Source organism: Jaculus jaculus, chromosome 4 (assembly GCF_020740685.1).
Source record: "Jaculus jaculus isolate mJacJac1 chromosome 4, mJacJac1.mat.Y.cur, whole genome shotgun sequence".
Classification (NCBI taxonomy): Eukaryota; Metazoa; Chordata; class Mammalia; order Rodentia; family Dipodidae; genus Jaculus; species Jaculus jaculus.
Window position 1 is genome coordinate 92,442,105 of NC_059105.1, and position 22,535 is coordinate 92,464,639.

The window sequence follows — 22,535 nt, forward strand, 5'->3', positions numbered from 1 at the left end:
CAAATGTGTACACACACATATATATATATAAGTATATGTTAATTAAATATAATGGTCTTTTAAACAATAAAGGCAGAAGAGGTATCTTTGAGTAATTTTGACTACTGATTTCCAGATTATCTCTATGAGCTACTGCTATGTTATGGTCAATTATGAATACTACCTGCTGCCCATGCCTTGTTGGTAGTGCTGACATACAGCATGTGATCTATATTATATGAGAAACTTATTAAAAATCACTTATACTAGTTTATATTAAATCTTTAAATTGTGTTATAAACAAAATGAGTTTAATTATACAGATCCTTGAATTTTTCAAAGTTGGCTTCTTTAAAATATCTTAATAAAACTCATCAACTGTAATAGAAAGTGTTTCAATGTAGTTCTACATAGAATCTAGAATATCTGTATAATTTACCTATTAGTATAGAAAATTTTTTCTAGAATTTATTATATCCACAATTTTGGTTCCAAATAAATAGTCACATTGGATTATAAATACAAATTATTAAATATGTTCTTTATTAAACAAGCATTGTAGTAATTCATATTTCAAAAATTTGTTCTCCCTTTTCCTTTTGGATTTCATGTAAAGTCATATCAAGTTTTTGTTTTTATTTATTTGAGAGAGAAAGAGGCAGAGAGAGACAGTGGGCATACTTAAGGTCTCCTACCATGGCAAACAAACTCCAAATGCATGTGCCACTTTGTGCATTTGTCTTTATGTGGATACTGGGGAATCAAACTCAGGCTTAACTACCAAGCTGTCTCTCCAGACCCCATGTTAAGTTTTTGGGTGCTACAGGTTATTGAAATTTATAGGAAACTATGCTTAAAGTAGAATATATTTCTAGGCCTCCAGCTATAACTTTTCAAATATTATTCTTAAAAATTAATTTTCCAAATTTCCAGAAAATAAAAAATTTCAAATATTTTCATTGCAATGCATCTTTGCATTTATATTCAATTTATATTGTGGATAGTTACATAGACACACTCAGCTAAGAATCTGATGAATGACTTTATTGTAAAAATACATGATATTCATAGAAACTTTAATATTCAGCCCTCTTTTTGTCTTTTTATTATCTTTGCTATTTAGGGAAGCTTTGCTGAAAACCTTTCGTTTCTTCTGGAAGCTTTAAAAAAAGGTATATATTTTAAGTATTTATAAATATTTGATACTTAAAAGTATTTTGACTTGTCTATAATTAATAAGAAATGTATAAATGCTTATGCAAGAATCTTGTTTTGAACTTCATTATTCCCTTATTCTGAAGTAATGTTTTTACAAAAACATAAAATACAGAAATTTAAAAAAGAATGACATAATGATCACTGTATTCCTGACATTACAATAGTGATTATTATAACTTGTATTTTGTTTCTTATTTCTTTCTTTCTTTATTTATTTATTTTTATTTGAGAGCAACAGACAGAGAGAGAAGAGGGAGATAGAGAGAATGGGCATGCCAGGGCCTCCAGCCACTGCAAATCGAACTCCAGACGCATGTGTCCCCTTGTGCATCTGGCTAACGTGGGTGCTGGGGAATCGAGCCTTGAACCCCGGTCCTTAGGCTTCACAGGCAAGCACTTCTAAGCCATCTCTCCAGCCCTTGTTTCTTATTTCTTATCCATCTGCCACATTCTGTATATCATTGATATGGGTTAAATGAAAAATTTTCTCAGGAATAAATTGAAGCTAGACATACTAGCACATAAATAAAATCCCAGCACTCTGGGAGATGGAGGGAAGAAAGAGGATCATTAGTTCATGGACAAATACTAAGACTGTTTCTCAAACAAAAGAATAAAATCATTTAGCCTATTATAACTAGTAATTTTTATATCATTTCATGGTCCTCTGTTAATGCTGTTTTTATAAAGGTGCTATAGTTTATTAGGTACCTGTCACAGACTTTTTACTAATTGTAAAGAAATGGTTAAATGATTTTCCACATTCTTGTTTTGGGGAGAAACCGGTGATTTAAAAAAAAAAAAAGATGTTGAAAAGTCCTAACTACTTAATTGCTTTTTAAACATATTGTAGTCATGTTCACATAGCTGGTAGAAATCACCTGACCAAGAGCAGCTTCTGGGAAGAAATGGATTATTTTGGGTGGAAGCTCCACGATGGCAGGGGAAAACAATGGCATGAGCAGAGGGTGGACATCACCTCCTGGCCAACATCAGTTGGACAACAGGAACAGAAGAGTGTGCCAGACGCTGGCAAGGGGAAACTGGCTATAATACCCAGAAGCCTACCCCCAACAATACACTGCCTTCAGGAGGTGTTAATTCCCAAATCTCCATCAGCTGGGAACCTAGCATTTAGAACACCTGAATCAAACCACATTCTGTCCCTGTTCCTTATAAACTGATGTAAAATGCAATACATTCAGTTTATCTTTAAAAGTCCTCATAAGTTTTATCAATTCTAATGATGTTCAAACACTCACATAGTCAATGACTTTTAAATGAGTTATAATACCAAAAAATCCCCTCCCCCAAACCATAATGGCACAGAATAAACACACTTCAAAAGATGGCATTGGGCATAGCAAAGAAATATTCAACCAACACAAGATTTAAAACAACCAGAGCAAACATCTGTAACAACTATAGTTCCAATTCCACCCCTCCAGCTAGGCTACTCATTATCCTGGAAACTTGATCTGGGGACTACAGCTTTTCCTTAGCAGCCAACTCATGGTCCTGACATCTCCACAGGATCTCCACTGTAGCCTATGGTTCATCCTCATGCCTCCATCAGGTCTCCATGCAGGGATCCAGCAAACCTGCTTCACACTGCCCATGGATGGCAATTTCCAAAACAAAAGACTGCCTTGCAAACTCAATGACCTTCTCTTTCCTGCATTTCTTATACTCTACACTGCCGGGTAGGATGCCAATTTGTTAAACCAGCAGACTTTGAAAAACAGGACACTCCTTGAACACTCAGGCCCCTTCAAAATAGTCTACATTCTTCCTGTTGCCCCAGTGCACGTCAGCTGGTCCAATCTCAAAGGTTATAATCTCTCATATAATTGCAGCTGAACAGGCAGAAGTTTCAGCCCAAAGATTTTATTTCTGTGCCATATCCCTCTGCTCACAGGAGTCCATTTCTACACAGTGCAACCCTGCACAAATTATCAGGACGGGGCCTAGCACGCCTCTCACACAAACTATGTAAAGCCCAATCCAAGCAAACCTCATTCTCACCCTCATAAGCCAAAACCTCACAGTCCATAGTTCTTACTGCATTCTGGCCTTTCAAGTCTGACAAGAACAGCCCATCATGCTGCGCTTTCAGCACTGCAAGGCATCTCTTAGGCCAAGGTTTTAAATCTTTCCATGTTCCTTTTGAAAATCAGCTCCAGAACACCAAAGCCACACAACGCAGTCAGGTGTCTGGCAGCAAATGACACCACTCCTTGGTACCAGCTCTACTGTTGTAGTCAGCTTCACATTGCTGGCAGAAATCACCTCACAAAGAGCAGCTTCTGGAGAAAAAAGGGATTTATTTTGGCTTATAGACTTGAGGCAAGCTCCACGATGGCAAGGGGAAATGATGGCATGAACAGAGGGTGGACATCACCCTCTGGCCAACATAGGTGGATAACAGGAACAGGAGACTGTGCCAGACACTGGCAAGGGGAAGCTGGCTATAATATCCACAAGCCCGGCCCCAACAATACACTGCCTCCAAGAGGCATTGATTCCAAAATCTCCCATCAGCTGGGAACCTAGCTTTCAGAACACCTAAGTTTATGGGGAACACCTGAATCAAACCATTACACATATTTATGAGTACTTATCTTTACCAATAACAAAACCAATACTAATTTTTATCTTTGGCTATTATTAGAAAACAATCCACTTTCTTTTTCCGTTGCATACTTTGTTTATATATTTCCTCCTGCTTCATTACCTTATTTTGTTCATCTCATATTTATTTTGGGGAGTTCTTGAGTTTTTCTTTTATTGTCTTAGATTTTGTTGGGGCTTTTTAGCTAAATAGAAAGATTAAATGTTTTACATTTTTACTCATATTTAGAGTTTTCTCTTTCAAATTATCAAAACAGTGTTTCCATTTAATGTTTTAGTGATTTCTAGTAAGGTACCTTTCATTGTTATAGATAGAAAAATGTATCCAGAGCCATGCTGAACTTGTTTTCATTGTTGAAATGTTAAAAGTCATGGTTAAAGGAGTTTTAGTGGTTTTGGTTGCACATACAGTTTAACCAGTGCTTATCAGAAGATATATTGTGTATTTCTTTCTTTTTTTTTTTTTTTTTTTTTGAGGAGAGGGGGAGAGAGAGAGAGAGAGAGCAAGTGATTGTGTCAGGGCCTCTTTCTACTGTGAATAATGTCTAGATGCATCTGTCTCTATGCGGGTACTGGGGAATTGAACCCAGACTTTACAGATAAGCACAGTTACCTACTGAGCCATCTCTCCAATGTGAGATGTTTCTAGGTATTGGCAATGCCCTCTTTCTTTCTTTTTTTTTTTTTTTATTTTTTATTTTTATTTTCTTTTTTTAATTTTTATTAACATTTTCCATGATTATAAAATATATCCCATGGTAATTCCCTCCCTCCCCACCCCCACACTTTCCCATTTAAAATTCCATTCTCCATCATATTGCCTCCCCATTACAATCATTGTAATTACATATATAAAATATCAACCTTTTAAGTATCCTCCTCCCTTCCTTTCTCCACCCTTTATGTCTCCTTTTCAACTTACTGGCCTCTGCTACTAAGTATTTTCATTCTCACACAGAAGCCCAGTCATCTGTAGCTAGGATCCACATATGAGAGAGAACATGTGGCGCTTGGCTTTCTGGGCTTGGGTTACCTGACTTAGTATAATACTTTCCAGGTCCATCCATTTTTCTGCAAATTTCATAACTTCATTTTTCTTTACCGCTGAGTAGAACTCCATTGTATAAATGTACCACATCTTCATTATCCACTCATCTGTTGAGGAACATCTAGGCTGATTCCATTTCCCAGCTATTATAAATTGAGCAGCAATAAACATGGTTGAGCATGTACTTCTAAGGAAATGAGATGAGTCCTTTGGATATATGCCTAGGAGTGCTATAGCTGGGTCATATGGTAGACCAATCTCTAGCTGTTTTAGGAACCTCCACACTGTTTTCCACAATGGCTGGACCAGATTACATTCCCACCAGCAGTGCAGAAGGGTTCCTTTTTTTCCGCATCCCCGCCAACATTTATGATCATTTGTTTTCATGATGGTGGCCAATCTGACAGGAGTGAGATGGAATCTCAATGTAGTTTTAATCTGCATTTCCCTGATGACTAGTGACGTAGAGCTTTTTTTTAGATGCTTATATGCCATTCGTATTTCTTCCTTTGAGAACTCTCTATTTAGCTCCATAGCCCATTTTTTGATTGGCTTGTTTGATTCCTTATTATTGAACTTTTTGATTTCTTTGTATATCCTAGATATTAATCCTCTATCAGATATATAGCTGGCGAAGATTTTTTCCCATTCTGTAGGTTGCCTCTTTGCTTTTTTCACTGTGTCCTTTGCGGTGCAAAATCTTTGTAATTTCATTAGGTCCCAGTGGTTAATCTGTGGTTTTATTGCCTGTGCAATTGGGGTTGTATTCAGAAAGTCTTTGCCAAGACCAATATGTTGAAGGGTTTCCCCTAATTTTTCCTCTAGCAGTTTTAAAGTTTCCGGTCTGATGTTAAGGTCTTTAATCCATTTGGACTTAATTCTTGTGCATGGCGAGAGAGAAGAATCTATTTTCATCCTTCTGCAGATATTTATCCAGTTTTCAAAACACCATTTGCTGAAGAGGCTGTCTCTTCTCCAATGAGTATTTTTGGCACTTTTATCGAATATCAGGTGGCTATAGCTACTTGGGCTTACATCTGCGTCCTCTATTCTGTTCCACTGATCTACATGTCTGTTTTTGTGCCAGTACCATGCTGTTTTTGTTACTATGGCTCTGTAGTATAGGTTAAAATCAGGTATGGTGATACCACCAGCCTCTTTTTTGTTGCTCAGTATTATTTTAGATATTCGAGGTTTTTTGTGATTCCAAATGAATTTTTGGATTGTTTTTTCTATTTCCATGAAGAAAGCCTTTGGAATTTTGATAGGGATTGCATTAAATGTGTAGATTGCTTTAGGTAAGATTGCTATTTTCACGATGTTGATTCTTCCAATCCAGGAACAAGGGATGTTTCTCCACTTTCTAGTGTCTTCTGCAATTTCTCGCTTGAGTGTTTTAAAGTTCTCATTGTAGAGATTCTTTACTTCCTTGGTTAGGTTTATTCCAAGGTATTTTTTTTTTTTTGATGCAATTGTGAATGGGAGTGATTCTCTGATTTCATCCTCTGTGTGTTTGTTGTTAGCATATATGAAGGCTACTGATTTCTGTGTATTTATTTTGTATCCTGCTACATTGCTGTAGGTTTTGATCAGCTCTAACAGCTTGCTAGTAGAGTCTTTAGGGTCCTTTATGTATATATTGTGTATTTCGACTGTCTGCTACAAATTTTGAAGCAAGTTCTGTTAAGTAATGACTGACTGACTACCTTTGCATTTTAATCCAAAAATATCTGAGCTCTGTAGATACTGAAAGCCTTTTAAAGAACAGTTATTTTACAGAACAATTAAAATTATACTGTAAAAGAGTAGCCACCTACAATTCAAGTGACTTTTCCATTTTTCATTAATAAATGGTAGAATTTTGCAATTAGACTATAAACCATATGAGAATAATAAAGGCTCTCTTTTCTTATTAATTATTTTTCTAAGAATTAGCCTGCAGTGTTATAAATACAGGCTTGCTGAACTGAATTTTAAAAGTAAAAACTAAAGTATATAGTAGTTTTAAATTTTAAGAAAAGTTGATGTAATTGCTTTTTAATTTGAATTATTTTAGGTGACCGGACTCACAGTTGCCCAGTGATCTTCGTGTTAGATGAATTTGATCTTTTTGCTCATCATAAAAACCAAACACTGCTCTATAATCTTTTTGACATTTCTCAGTCTGCTCAGACTCCATTAGCAGTTATTGGCCTTACATGTAGATTGGTAAGTCTTCTTGAAAAATAACTGTTGATGTTTAGAAAATGATGCTTACACTTAATTGCTAGCATAGTCTTTTCACTTATGTTGGTTATTTGTTTTAAAAATTGTTTTGCCATTTCCTGTTGCATTAATCCTGCTTTTCATAAATTGAGAAAAACAAGAAAATAGTTGCTACACTTACATCGAAACTATACCCTAGTCCACACAATGTATTCTGCTAATTAAAAACAGAAGCACTGAGGCTGGAGGAATGGCTTAGTGGTTAAGGTGTTTGCCTATAAAACCAAAGGACCCAGGTCCAAACACCCAGGACCCACATAAGCCAGAAATAAATAAATAAATAAACAAATAAATAAACAAACAAACAAACAAATAAATAAATAAATAAAACTTTTAACAGGTTAAAAAAAAACCAGAAACACTAATAAATATGATTTCTATATTACCAAGTAATGTGGTGGTTAGACAATGTCACTGATACTTCATAAAAAATTGTAATAGTTTCCACATACAAGCTTTTCATAATTTAGAAACAACTTCAAGTGAAACTATCCCAACTTATTTAGGACATATCTCCAGAAATATTAGAAATTCAAGCAGTGGTATAATGGATATTTTGTTCCTTGGAGATTTTTGAATGATTTTAACTATATCACTATCTAGTTTCTTTCTTCATGAAGGCCATATATTCAGAACTTTTTTTTTTAACCTTTGGCCAGTTACACAGGTCTTTCTGTATATAAATTGTCTCAGTGTTAAATATTAAAGCTAGAGCCTGTCACAGGAGCAAGCGTCTCACTAATAAGTTGCTCAAACTGGCCTACTTTGAACTTGTGGTTCTCCACCTCTGCCTCTCATTAGGTCATTCATATTATGTCTGCCTTGTCATAGCAGCTTTGTTCCATATATTAGTTCTTGTAAATAGTTCTCATTAGGTAAGATATGCAGGTACCTATTTCTTTTTGGTATGATGATTTCATTTTCTTTGGACATACACACAGCAATAGTGTAGTTGAACAGTATACTGTACATCTGTTTTTAGTTTTTCAGATTTCATTGGTCTTCATGACTTGAAATAAGATTCAAGGAATAGTACACACAATTGTGAACAAGTTTAAATTTTTGTGAATAGTACCAGGTCTTACTGCATATTATCTCAAATTTCCATTTGAATTTTCATAGAATGTACATACTTGCTTATTCATGTGCATAATGTTACTGTAACATAGAAGTATTAAGTAATAGCCACACTTGTTTTAAGCAGTCATTGTTGGTACTGGAATGTTAGATGTTAGCTCTGGATACCATGGTAGGATATAAGTGGGCCATCACCAAATCTTTTAATGTCAGGAAGGAATTGGGTAGTTTTTTTTTTTTAAAAAAAAAAAGCTTAAATGTGTATTATGCAATAAGCATTAGTAACTATAAGCAGAAAAATGCTATACCCTAACTTTGATGTATTTTGTAAACATGCATCTTACATGTGGTTTTGTTTTTAGGATATTTTGGAACTCTTAGAAAAAAGAGTGAAGTCACGATTTTCTCACCGGCAGATACATTTAATGAATTCATTTGGCTTTCCACAGTTCATTAAAATATTTAAAGAACAATTATCTTTACCTGCAGAATTTCCAGATAAAGTTTTTGCTGAGAAATGGAATGAGAATGTACAGGTATCATGAAAGCACAACAGTATCAAAGTAATTTATGTCCTCATGTATTATTTTCTCATTGCTATTTTTGTTTTATATTTATCTGATTTAAGTTTTAGGCAATTTTTTAAAACTGATTTGCATAGTTAAATTTTTGTCTTTTATATCCTGTATGAAGTTGAACAATAGTGTACTGATGTGTCATACTTTGCCTGAACACAGGTTTTTATTTCCAAATCTTGTCCATACTGGTCTTCTTCTGTACCATTCTACTACCTCCCTACCTGTTGTGGTGACTTTCTCATTGCTGGTACAAACACCAGACCAGAAACAGTTTGTGGGATGAAAGGGCTTATTTCAGCTTACATAATTCAGAGAAACACCATCAATGGCGTAAGAGGCTGGCTCACTCACTTGTATAGATCATAGCAGAAAGATACCACCAAAAAGCCAGCAAACAAGAATAGCCAGAGCTTAGCCTGACTCTCTTTCTACCATAGAGCTGGACTAAAAGATCTGTCCCCAGTGACACCTTTTACAGTAGGCTGCTGGAGACTTCAGTGTTAATCTTAATCAGAAAATCCCTAAGGCTGTGAGGCACATACATTTACATTCAAACCACCACTATAACACTGCAGACCTTACTTAGAAGACTAAATTTGATTTTCTGTAAAGGTTCAAACCTCATAAGTACTTTCTTTTTTTAATCTTTATAATGATTCATAATTCCCTACTGTTTTCTTAATGCAAGTATACATTAATATATGTAAAATCAAGATGTGGTGCTTTGATGTAATTAAATATGGGTCTTCCCTCCACCAGATTAATCTTACTTTGGGTTCAAATCTCTCCCTAAAGTTAAGTAGGCAAGTTTTCTTTAGTAGTTTTTCTAATTGTAGGATTTCATTCTATACGAGCACATTTTTTGGTGTTGGTAAGCCCCATTGTCAGTTTTATCTCAGTCTAGGATTAACTAAACTTCTGGATCTTTGGCCTGTTAGATCCAGTTCTCAGTGCCGCACAGTTACCTTATACAATCAGTAAGTTGGTAGTCTTTCTAACAGTTTGGTTTTTAGGGGGGTTTTTTGTTTTGTTTTTTTAATTTTTGAGACCCAAATTTAGTGTAATGACTCTAAGCATAGCTTTTACGTTATGTTAACAGTATATGTGATTGATTTGATGTATATAAGATGTTGTACCCAGTTATATAAGGAACTTTAATATCTCCCTATTTTGCTTGTTTGTGGAGTATCCTTAACCCAAAAGAGGACTGAATATGAATAGAGGATGATGAGTGAAGTGCTACTCTGGATGTCTTAAGAAATGCTCACCATATGATGCAGTTTTTTTACCATGTGAAGTTTTCTACTCTGTCTTGTCTAATTGAAGGAAAGAATTCAGCCAGACACACATGTAATATAAATAGGATTTATTTAGCAAAGCAAAGGATAGTATACTCCAGAGAGACATTGCAACAAGCTAATTCAAACAGCAAGTGAAGTTTGTAATATATGGGGTTCTATGTTGTGTAATTATTAAATACTTATAAATATGATGTGGGCAGTATATTCATAAGGGTGACCCTTTTCCCTTCTCAAGTCATGGAGGACCAGATGTCCCTTTTTGGAGTTGTCTTCCTATGATTCTCTGAAACTTTATATATATATATGTGTGTGTGTGTGTGTACGCACGCTCGCGTGCATGCATACATACATACATACACACACACACACACACACACACACACGTACTTGTGTGGGGGGTCAAAAGCACAGGCATTGATATCATAGGGTTGCTATGGTCTTTGAAGATTCAGGCCATGATCAGTGTGGCTATATAGCAAGTGAGAAAGTTCCCTGGCACTTGCTTTTCTGATACATTGGGAAGAATTTGTAACTGTAGCTTCAGTGATACTTAACCAGAAGGTATTTTACCTTATGGAGACACACCCATTAAGACTCATCTGCAACATTACTCATGTCTAATTCTCTGACTAGTCAGGAGACACCACTACCAAGATAGATCATCAATTTCCCTCAGTTACCTCACGTATGTATCTATCTGCCTGCCTGGCTTGAATTTTCTGGTCCTTTTGTTGCAGACCCTGTATGTCCCAAACTTAAGGGACGCATAGTACATACAGATGTCTTACCTTGTGACAGTCTTGCAGCTTTAGTTTTATAAAGTACAGGTAGCACTACTAGGGTTTGTGTTTCTTCATTTCTTATGCCAGTCTTCTGCTGCCTCCCTTCAGTATTCTGAGTTTCTCTAGAAAAGTCTATCAGCACCATGGCCAGGGCCCCCCCTTACTAGGTGGTGGTTCTCAGAAGGCCAAAGTTAAATTAAGGTAACTAACCTTGCTGTTAGTGCAGAATATCCAGCAGGTTTGGGCTGTTTGTTTGTTTGTTTTTCTCCTTTAATGGCAAGGTTAAGCTGATAGAGGTTAAGCCCTGATAGAGAGGTTATCCATGTAATCTCATCCAGAAAATACCATCAGCATTGGGTTGATCCTGGGCACCTTGCTTAATTTGAAGTTTTGTTTTAGTTTAAACAAATGAGCCAATGAAGAATCCCCTGTGGGGGAGGGAGGATTACAGACTGAAGGCTTGATTTAGCCATGACTAAATGGGACAGTCAGCAACCGGAGTCAACCCCATCTCAGTATAGCAGTATGAGAAATCCCTGGGAAAAAAATTACAGCTAATTCTCATCAAAGAAGATTCCCAAATAGCTGGTCTAGTGGTTTTTTGATAATAGTCTTATCTTTAAATAGTGCTTAATCTTTGAAAAGAAATGGAATTATATATATGTACACACACATTAATACACATACACACAAATATGCAAAAACACACAAACAGGTTGGGTTCTTTTTAATGGCTCACATGTATAAGATGTTGACTTTTCCTAAAAGCAGAATAAGCAATATGTAAACAAGAAACTGATAAATAAATAAATTTCTAAATGAAGAGTAGTTGAAATCAGACCACTAGAAAATACAGGTAAATTGGGAATGCAGATTACAGACTCACCCTTTGAAACATCATATCAAAAGAGACAGATAGCCAGGTGTGGTGGAACAAGCCTTTAATCCCAGCACTTGGGAGGCAGAAGTAGGAGGATCACCATGAGTTCGAGGCTACCCTAAGACTACTAGTGAATTCTTGTTCAGCCTGGGTTAGAGCAATACCCTAACTAGATAAACCAAACAACAACAAAAGAAGCAAATAATTAAAAAAAACAATAATTAAGTTTTTACAGAGAAAATTTCTTGTTTTTGTTCCAGATTTTCTTCTGTTTTTCTAAATATTCTAATTTTACTGCATCTACTTTGAGTTGTTTGATGCAAGTCTATAAATTTTTTTTACCTATTATCAGCAGTTACAAGAGTGAGTGAATGAACATCCAGTGGGGCTGGACCAATAAGCCTACCTCCAGAGGCTCTACCAGCTAGTGATCAAGTATAGAACTTAATCACAAACACATGAGACTATAGGGGACATTCAAGCCACCACAACCCCTTAAGTGCTGATTGTTTTAGGGAGGAGAGGAACATTGATAATACTGTTGTGTACCAAGCTTTTGTGGATGTGAGTAGAAAAAAAAAAAAGAAAATAAGAGAAATAGTACTGATGAGTATTGGGATAATAAAATGTAGAGGAAGGAAGGGAACACAGGTAGGGTGAATTGTAGGAGCAAAAACAACTGGGAGGGGGAATAAGGGAATAAAGACACATTGAAGAGTGGAGGTAAAGATCTGCTGTTAGCTCACAGAACAGGCTCATTTCAGGAAGCTGAGGCACAGAGACCTTGCAAACCAGGATTCCAGGTGTACTTTGGGAATGGGGGAAAAAAAGAGGAAGGAAAAAGAGGCAAGCATAGAATTGGGACCATGCAGGATTGTTTAAAATGGTATTGTGTGTCATTTACAGATAAAAGTAGAGGGGGAGAGCTGGGTGAAGACAGAGGATATGAAAACTGACTTGCCTGATTATTGGTTGTCATCTAGACTCTCATCTTCCTTCCCTGTACTCCTCTCTGGCTTTACTTGCTCTTTTTTTCTGTCTCCTGCTTAAACAGTGCCAACCCCAAGCTCAGTTCTTGGCTACCTCATTCTCACAGGCACTTCTGCCTCTGACTTATGCATACTTTGCCTTTTACTTTGCATCCTTTCAATCTTTTCTTACCAATTGGTTCTCCACCAAATAGTTCTTTGGTAAATGTCTTAATGTTTTTTATATAATTGCACTTTGTTCCCATTATATATTTCTCCCTTTGTCTTTCCATTCTATTTTTTTTCCATTCTATATTTTTGCAAGTAATTGAAACTTAGGATTTTAGGGCTACTAATTTGCTCTGTCTCTGTTCCTGCATTCTTGCAACACTTTCCTTTTCTCCCAAGCACAGTAGCTCTCATACCTGTGTTCTGTGATGCATATTTTTTTTCTCACTAATGGAGATAGAACATAATTTGGTATAGCAAGAATTGTCTTACTCTTTCTTATTGAGTTAACCTAAAGGGATAAGAAAATGAGTAGACTGAAAAATTTGATTGTCATTTAACTGTTCTACAGATAGACCGATAATAAACACTAGATAGATTTAATATGTTATACAAACTAATGAAGAACAAGATTATGTATTATTCATTTTTATTTATTTATTTACTAGTGTCTCTCAGAAGACAGAAGTGTGCATGAAGTTCTACAGAAGCATTTTAATGTCAATAAAAACCTGCGGTCATTACATATGCTATTGGTTTGTATTTTTTAAATTATTTTTAACTGACAAATGAAAACAAAAATTGCACACTTTAATGGAGTCTTTGATATTTTGAGACATTATATACTTGTATAATATTTAAATCAAGTTAAACTTACAGTTTCTTTTTCCTATTTAATCTTTGCCTTATTTTTTTTTTCCTTACCTTTTTGTAATTGCTAGAATTTCAAATACTATGTTGACCAAAGGTGGTGAAAGTAAACCTCTTTCCTTATTTCCAGCCTCAGTAGGAAAACATTCAATCCTTTAGTATGACATAGAATTTTAGCTTTTTTTCCAATTTAGATATGGTGATGATCTAATTCCTCTCTGGCCCTAGTGTATTGATAGTTTGTTATTACTAAGTCTTGAATGGGTTATGAATGCTGGATAAGATGATAAGATCATATAAATTTTCTTTAGCTTTTTGCACTTTGGCTTACATGCTGATTTTTTTGAATCTCAACCCAAGTATGCTAGAAATAGATGCCATTTTGTCATCGGTTTTAACAGAGTCATTACATCCTAAGCTTAAATAATGTCAATCAAGAAATGATTGTCCTGAAAATATAATATTTAGCATTAATTTAATATTTCTAGAAAACTATCTGTGATAGGTGCCCCTCATGAGGTATCAGAGGAAAATATAGATTCTATCAGGAAAAAGGCTAGGGGCAGTTGATGTAAAATTGTGTCAAAGAAGTTGGCTGCATTTTGCCAATGTCCTGACAACTTAAGCAACATTAAATCTAAAAGATGTGGGCAAAGGAGTTTGGCAGAGGGCATTTTAAAACAGAAAAGCCTTGAGTCTAGTTTGGTATCTCCTTGTGGCTCTGCTTCAGATCTACAATGGAAAACAGCAAATTACCGAGCAGAAAGATAAGAAGAATGTGAAGTTTGGCATAGAAAGAAATGTAAGCGAATTGAAGGTTCCAAACCTAGAGATCACAACAGCTTTGGCTATAATTGTTAGGAGATTACAACCATTAAGGATAAGGCAGCTGCTCTGTACTGGGATAATAGGAGTGATTCTCTGAAGGCAAGACCCAACCCAGTAAGAATTAAAATTCCACTGAAAAGAAAACAAAAAAGGCTTGAAGAATGCCAAATGAGTTCCCTGTTGCTCAAGGCCACACTTTATCCTCACCTGGCAGAAAAACTTGGCAATGTATCCCATGTGGTTCTGATTTGAGAAGCGTGAAAATGCAAGAAAGAGGCAGGGACTACACCAGGATGCCACTGAGGCTACGCAGTGGGAGGGCAGAGTGACAGTGTCCCTGCAAATAGGTCCTATGAGGCCACTGTATAATGGAGACCCTGGGATATTGGAGATGGATGGGACATCTGCCAAGCAGAACTGTGGACTTGGGGAGGATTCTGCTATAGACAGGAGAGATGAAGGGGTCAAGTAAACCAATCCTGTTGAGGTGATTTTATCAGGAGCTACTGATACTGAACATGAAGCTGAAAGATCTGATGTTTGCCTGCTGGGTTTCAATCTTGGATTGGTTCAGTCTTTCCTTGCTATGCCCCATTCTTTCTTTTTAGAATAAGAATGTTTATTCTGTGCCATTATATGTTGGATGTGTGGGACTTGTGTTCTGATTTTAATTTTTTTGTTTATTTTATTTATTTATTTGAGAGTGACAGAGAAACAGGCAGATAGAGAGAGAGAGAGAGAATGGGCGCGCCAGTGCTTCCAGCCACTGCTAATGAACTCCAGACACGTGCGCCCCTTGTGCATCTAGCTAACGTGGGTCCTGGGGATTTGAGCCTCAAACCGGGGTCCTTAGGCTTCACAGGCAAGCTCTTAACCGTTAAGCCATCTCTCCAGCCCATGTTTTGATTTTAAATGGCTCATGTTCAAAAGATGGCCTGTAATCTCAGATGAGATTTTGGACTTTAATACAGCTAAATATGAGATTTTCTTTGCCAAATCATTAATATTTACTCCCCTATAAAAACAAAGTATACAAGTTAACTTTTGTTCCATAATATCTCCAAAATTCTCAAGTAACCCATTTTTTTTTTCTAATTCACATTTCCCTAGATGGTTGCTTTAAGCCGAATAACTGTATCGCGCCCATATCTGACCTCAGCAGATCTGATGGAGGCACACCAGTTATGTAGCATGGATTCTAAAGCAAATATTGTACATGGTGAGAAACTTTTTATTTTGGTTTTTCAAAGTTTGAGTTTAGAAACCTTTTCAAAATTAACATAAAGTGGGCTGGAGAGATGGCTTAGTGGTTAAGGCATTTGCCTGCAAAGCCAGAGGATCCCAGTTTGATACTCTAGGACCCACGTAAGCTAGAAGCACAAGGGAGGGCCGCGTACATGTGGAGTTCGTTTACAGTGGCTGGAGGCCCTGGGATGCCCATTCTCTCCCTCACCTCCCCCCCGCCCACTTATTTCTCCCTCTCAAATAATAAAAGTATTTTTTAAAAAACCAACATAAAGTTTGGAACTTTGAACAGAGAATACTTTGTAATCTATGTAGCATTTAATAATTCCTTTATAAGGTATTCTCATTCATCTAATGAGAAAGATATTTGCCACTGCCTCTCATGCCATGCCACTTTGAAAATCCAGGTAATACTGTTTCTGATATTCTCATTGCACCATGTACTACTGAAGAACAGTCATTGGCATATATATAGTCATGTGTGCTCACTGTCCCTTGTGAAAAATCAAATAAGTATTTTCTCTCGAGTGGAAAAAATGCACAGTTTTGCATATAATTTCTAAAGCTTCTCTGGGCAAATCCTGCCCAAGGATTTATGTGATTTGAAATCACATAATTGCAGTTTCTGTTGATGATTTTTGGTTAGCCATGTAGTAAGTGCTTGTTATTGTTAATCCTTGTATATTGCTATTGGCTTAGAAAGATCTTGGTACAAACAGAAAAAAATTAGCCCAAGTGATTGAAAGATGTTGGAATATATAGTAGTAGTCTTGATCCCTTTCACTCCTTAAAACTATGCCCTTTCACTATATTTACTCTGCTGTTATGTCAGTATCATGAATAGGTCATTCAACTACAACTCATAGTTGTCCCCCTTTTATGTAGGTCTCTCAGTCTTAGAAATCTGCCTTATAATAGCAATGAAACATTTAAATGACATCTATGAAGAGGAGCCCTTCAATTTTCAAATGGTCTATAATGGTGAGAGAAGAATTAGGTACTTTCTTTCTGGGACTTCCCTGATGCCTGAGAATACTAATGTCCTCATTGATTACTCTCCAGAGTTTCAGAAATTTGTTCAAAGAAAAGCTCATTCAGTTTATAATTTTGAGAAGCCTGTTGTCATGAAGGTAAGATTTAATAATTCTATTATTTAATATAGATTTTATCTAATATTAGATAAATTTGATTGTGAAATTTTAAAATTTAAATTATTAAATTTTTTTCAGGCTTAGGTATTTTATTTATGTATTTAGGTATTTATTTATTTTAGGTATTTGTACAAAAGTATGCAAAAATGAAAAATGCTTTTAGGCATGCAGTCTTAGTTTGTGGAAATACACTGCCCTCTGCTGTCTATTCTTAGCATTTGCATTTTGCAGTGGAATGTACTTTAGCCTTATCAATCACGCCAACTATAATAGCCCTGTCCCTTTCCACCTCACAAATTAGATTTGTCTCAGTAGTAAAAAGAAACAAAAAGGCAGATTAAAAACTGTTAATAACATTAATTTATAAAGTTTCATTCAAAGGAAGGTACCAAGTTTAAAACTTGAGAGTTTTATTTCACAATACCATTGTGAACCATATTCCCAGAAATTTTTCCTAAAAATAACCTTAGTATAATAACTTTTAATGGCCAATATTTCAAAATATATAAGAAAATAAATTGATGGAGTATTTTCCAGTGTTGTTTCTTTTTATTTGCACATGTGGGTGGGTGTGGTATGTGTATGGGTGCACCCAGAGCTCTTAACCACAGCAAACGAGATGTTTGTGCCACTTTTTGCATGGGGTCTTTTTGAATCCCGGACTAACAGGCTTTGCAAGCAAGTGGCATCTTCCCAGCCATGTTGTCTTTCGTTTTGTGTGTCTGAAATTTGGTACATCTTTACACATGATTACAACAAATCTCAATTTACTAATATTCAATGGAAGTATTTGTTAGAGAAGGTGAAGCAAACAGTGAAGAGTTCTATTACTGTGGAAATTCAAGAATGAAGGGAATCTGTCAACAGGTTGTAAAACCTTTACACACTAAAAATCTTGGAGCCTGTACCCTGTCTCCTACATATAGAATCACTTATGTGCAGGATCAGCTGAATTGGTCTTATTATACTCTGGGTTCTTTTGTGCCTCTCTCTTTGTTATAGCTAGGTAAGACAAAACACAGTCAAGTTTTATAGAAATAGAAACAAAATATAAAAGCCCTTTTAGATCCTTAGTTTCTTGTAGAGGAGAGAACCTTTTATTATAGTACTAGAGAAAGAACTGGAGTTGTAGTTCAGTGGGAGAGTGTTAGACCTTAGCTTTTGTGAGGTCTGGGCTCACAACCGAATTAAAATAATAGAGGAGGAATTGTGATATAGCATGAGTCTAAGAAGTAATATAATATTGTCAAGACCCAATTACAGTGTGTCTTATTTACATTAAGTAATATGAGGGCAAGTAATAATTTTGATGAGACCTGGAGGCCTTAGGTTGGTTGGTTGTTTCATACTGGTGTTCAAACCCAGGGCTTTGCACATAGTAAACAAATGCTTTACCAGTGAGTTTCTTTTCCCTGCCACCCTATCCCACAACTGATAAAACCCTAGCTATTCTTTGGGCTAAAATTTAACTTTCTTCTGCTGTTCAGTCTAAGCTATTTCTTTTGTCTTTCAGGCTTTTGAACACTTACAACAATTGGAACTAATAAAACCCATGGAAAGAACTTCAGTAAATTCACAGAAAGAATACCAACTTATGAAGCTACTTCTGGATAACACTCAAATTATGAATGCTTTGCAGAAATACCCTAACTGCCCTACAGACGTTAGGCAGTGGGCAACTTCATCTCTGAGCTGGCTATGATCCTTATAGGCACACTTCTCTGAAAAACAAAAACAAACAAAAAGCCGCTGTCTTAACAGGATATATTAATTGCATTCCTTTATAAGAAGGATTATGCTTATGGGGAACGTACATGTAGTATCTTGGCTGTACCTTGTATCATGAGTATGTGTCATGTGATATACATTCCAGTGATTTAGAGTGCAGTAAGTGGTAGTTCAAATAAACAAAATGTGACTGTTAGGGATGGAGCTGTATTATTACTCAATAAACACCTGTGAATTATTTTTGTGATCCATTTGGAAAGTTCAATTCCAGATTTGTTTTTTAACAAATCATGGACATACAATGCTAAGAACTAAAGTTACTTTTAGTAATCTTTTTGGTTGTTGTAGGAAGTGTTTGCCTTTGGGGGCTATTTTCTGTTTTCAAGTATACATACAAATTTTGGATTCTGTCATAGATCCCTGGTCTTCTAGTTAGGGAGACTCATCAGCCTAGCTAGAAAATAATACCCATGGAAGGAAAATGCCAAGGAACTTGTAGATGTCTCTTCTGAATTTGTCAAATGTGGTTGGTACCTAGGCCATCTGCAGACTCATGTTAGGATTTTTTTTATTTTTTTTGAGGTAGGGTTTCACTCTAGCTCAGGCTGACCTAGAATTCACTCTGTAGTCTCAAGGCAGCCTCAAACTCAGTTCCTCCTCTACCTCCCTCCCAAGTGCTGGAATTAAAGGTGTGCACCACCATACCTGGTTTCTGGCTTTATATGGGGACTGGGGAATCTGAACCTGGGTTCTTAGACTTTAGGCAAATGCCTTAAGTGCTAAGCCATTTCTCCAGCTCAGAATTTTTGGTTTTGATATGTAGCTTAGGTTGGGCTTGAACTCTCCTGATCATCTTCCTCTTGCTTCAGCAATTTCCTACAAGCATATGCCACCATGACTGACCCTGTTAAAATTTAATCTACAAAATTCTAGGGCCCACTCTAGTCCAGAGGGATCAAAATCTGCTTTTTATTTATTTTACTTTTTAGTTTCTCTAGATAAGGTCTCACAATAGCCCAGGTGGACCTGCAATTTACTGTGTAGTCTCAGGGTGACCTCAAACTCTCTGCAATCCTCCCACCTGTGCCTCCCAAGTGCCGCGATTAAAGGCATGCACCACCACCGCCTGGCAAAATTTGTCTTAAAAAAAAAAAAAAGGAAACAGATGTAGCTTTATGTATAAAAATATTGAGAAGTATTTGGCTGTGTTACCTGTTTACTTCAAATCGAATTCCATAAATTGTACGGATTATCAGTCAAAACATTCATTGTAATATTCAGGGATCCATGAACACACACATGCATATCTTTTAAATGAAATTTAATAAGCACTCAATGTCTTCAAGTGTTAAAGAACAATTGATTGCAAATTTTATCACAGTAGGTTTGCAAGAGATCTTGTCTATCCATTTTGTAACTGTCAGTTCTCTGAGGCTTAAATACTGTTATTTGCAAGTTGAGCACAGTAATGTCAGTGTCCAGAATCACACAGGATCGACAGGTAGATATAAGAATTCCTCTTACTTTGATGGCAAAACAGACCATTATTAAAAACCAAAGTTCAACAATAGTTCCTTACCCTATGTTTTTGCAGTATGCTCAAAGAAACATTTTTTTTAATTTTTATTTATTTGAGAGCGATAGACACAGAGAGAAAGACAGATAGAGAGAGAGAGAGAGAATGGGCGCGCCAGGGCTTCCAGCCTCTGCAAACGAACTCCAGATGCGTGCGCCCCCTTGTGCATCTGGCTAACGTGGGACCTGGGGAACCGAGCCTCGAACCAGGGTCCTTAGGCTTCACAGGCAAGCGCTTAACCGCTAAGCCATCTCTCCAGCCCTCAAAGAAACATTTAAGGAATCTGAATATATTGGGCTGGAGAGATGGCTTAGTGGTTAAGGCACCTGTGAAGCCAGGTTCAATTCCCTAGTACCTATATAATCCAGATGCACATGGTGGTGCAAGTGTCTGGAGTTCAAGTTCATTTGCAGTAGCCAGAGACCCTGGCACACCCATTCTCTCTCAGAATAATTTTTTTTTTTAAATCTCAAATGCAGAAAAATTTTCTATGCATTAAAGTGTCATACTGTAGTTAGTACCTATTCTTTTTTAATATTTTTTAATTTGATAGAGAGAGAGAGAATGGGCACACCAGGGCCTCTGGCTACTGCAAACCGACTTCAGACACATGCACTGCTCTGCATCTGCTTTTACTTAGGTACTTGGGAATCAAACCCAGACTGTCAGGCTTTACAAGCAATTCCTTTAACCACTGTGCCATCTCTCCAGCATATCCCATTCTTTTTATATGGTCATTACTTTTACACACACACACACACACACACACACACACACACACACACACACACACACAAATACCATGTTTTGGCTTCAAATAGCAGTTTACTTTTCAGAAGTATTTCATCGAGGCTAAGGCTTGCCAGACTAGTTTGATACCATGTTTACACATTTTAGGGGCCGTTTTTCTAAAATACTTAACCAATAGCTCACTACTAAGAAAAATTTATTTATTTCAGCCAGATACAGCAGTTCACATCTGGATTCTTACCATTCTGGAGGCTTGTGGGAGGGCAACTTGAGCTACACATTAACACTGTCTCAAAGAAAAACAAGTTCAGTGGATGGAGAGACAAAAAAGTATGGGATGGGAAAAAGAAATTTTAAAGTTCTGAACTGTCAGGAAGCTAAAATTACCTAAAGGTTAAGAGCCTATTGAGAGTTGGGGAGATGGCTCAATAAAGTACATGAGGACCTGAATTCAGAATCCTAGTGTCTGTTAAAATGCTGGATGGGCATGGTGGTGTGCAGCTATAATTCCAGTGCCAGGGACATGGAGAAAAAGTCTTTGGGGCTAGCTTGTCTAGCTAAATCAAGATCTTGTCTTAAAGAATTTGAAAAATACCTCTAATTTCCACGTGCACATACACATGTATGTACATACTCACAAAGTGAGCATTACAAATTCTTGGGAGTTCCTTGGCTACATAAGCACTAGACATTGATCCACAATCAGGCATACAAATTTAATTATGAGGAGAAATTTTCGTTTTTAGTAATGACAGTAAAAATGGGAAAATTCAAGTAAGAAATATTGAAGGTCATATAAGTCAAGTATATGCCTACATCCCAAAGTCATTTTTGTAAGGAAGTAGTGGCTGACTTGACTCTATATTACCTAATACAAAGTAAATGTATTGGCAAGTTTTTGAACTAACTTCATCTCCTAAATTTCTAAAACTGTATTAGTAAAATAGACACTAAATGTGAAAAATCCTAGTTTAAAAACTTGTATGTATGTGCCAGGCATGGTGGTCACACGTGTAACCCCAGCGCACCTTGGGAAGTGGAGCCAAGAACCATCATGCTACTTCCAAGCTAGATTGAAGTATCTCAAAAAACAAACAGTAATGTAAATGTAAGAGCACAGCTTAAAGATACTTAATGGAAAAAAGATGCTGAAAACAAAAACTCAAATTTCCTGAGTCATGGATTGAAGAATAAACGAGCAGTGGTTTCAATGCAGTCTTCCCTCCACAAGCTAGAATCTTGTTGAGAAGACGTCATTCATATACATATATGTCTCTGAGGAATTACAGTCTGTCACTGTAGGATCATGCTTTGTATTTTTACTTAGTATCTATTGACTTCCTAACAAATCAGACTGCATGATGTGCTGTGGTAAATAACTTCCAGTTTTCTGTGACCATCATACGCATTCAGCTAACGGTGCTTTAGTTTAGAAGGCAATGCTGGAATCTACGTCCTCTTGGAAAACTAGAATCCAGTGGCATGCACTAAGACAATGCTAACAAGGTTCCAGATTCCTTTTGTAGAACAGACCAACATAGGTTTGAGTGGGAATCCAGTCTACCTAGACAACTAAGGGAAATGGCTTCAACTGACAAACCTCCCTGCTTTCACCACTATCCCCATTTTTGCAGATCTCAAGACAAGAGAC

At 36.5% G+C, this 22,535-nt stretch overlaps 1 protein-coding gene across 6 annotated transcripts in view; it reads left to right on the forward strand.

Annotated features, from left to right (window-relative positions):
- Orc4 (origin recognition complex subunit 4) overlaps positions 1-18,805 on the forward strand; it is a 59,761-nt gene extending 40,956 nt beyond the window's left edge. For 3 of the 6 annotated variants that reach the window (XM_045148069.1, XM_045148073.1, XM_045148070.1), the window contains 7 exons: positions 1,103-1,151; positions 6,933-7,084; positions 8,581-8,754; positions 13,405-13,491; positions 15,545-15,653; positions 16,565-16,809; positions 18,344-18,805. In XM_045148069.1, the coding sequence (XP_045004004.1) occupies positions 1,103-1,151; positions 6,933-7,084; positions 8,581-8,754; positions 13,405-13,491; positions 15,545-15,653; positions 16,565-16,809; positions 18,344-18,532 (1,005 nt within the window). In that variant the 3' untranslated portion in view covers positions 18,533-18,805. The remainder of the gene's footprint in view (positions 1-1,102; positions 1,152-6,932; positions 7,085-8,580; positions 8,755-13,404; positions 13,492-15,544; positions 15,654-16,564; positions 16,810-18,343) is intronic. The other 3 variants (XM_004651824.2, XM_045148072.1, XM_045148071.1) reach the window with 3 other exon arrangements.
- The last annotated feature ends 3,730 nt before the right edge of the window (positions 18,806-22,535 follow it).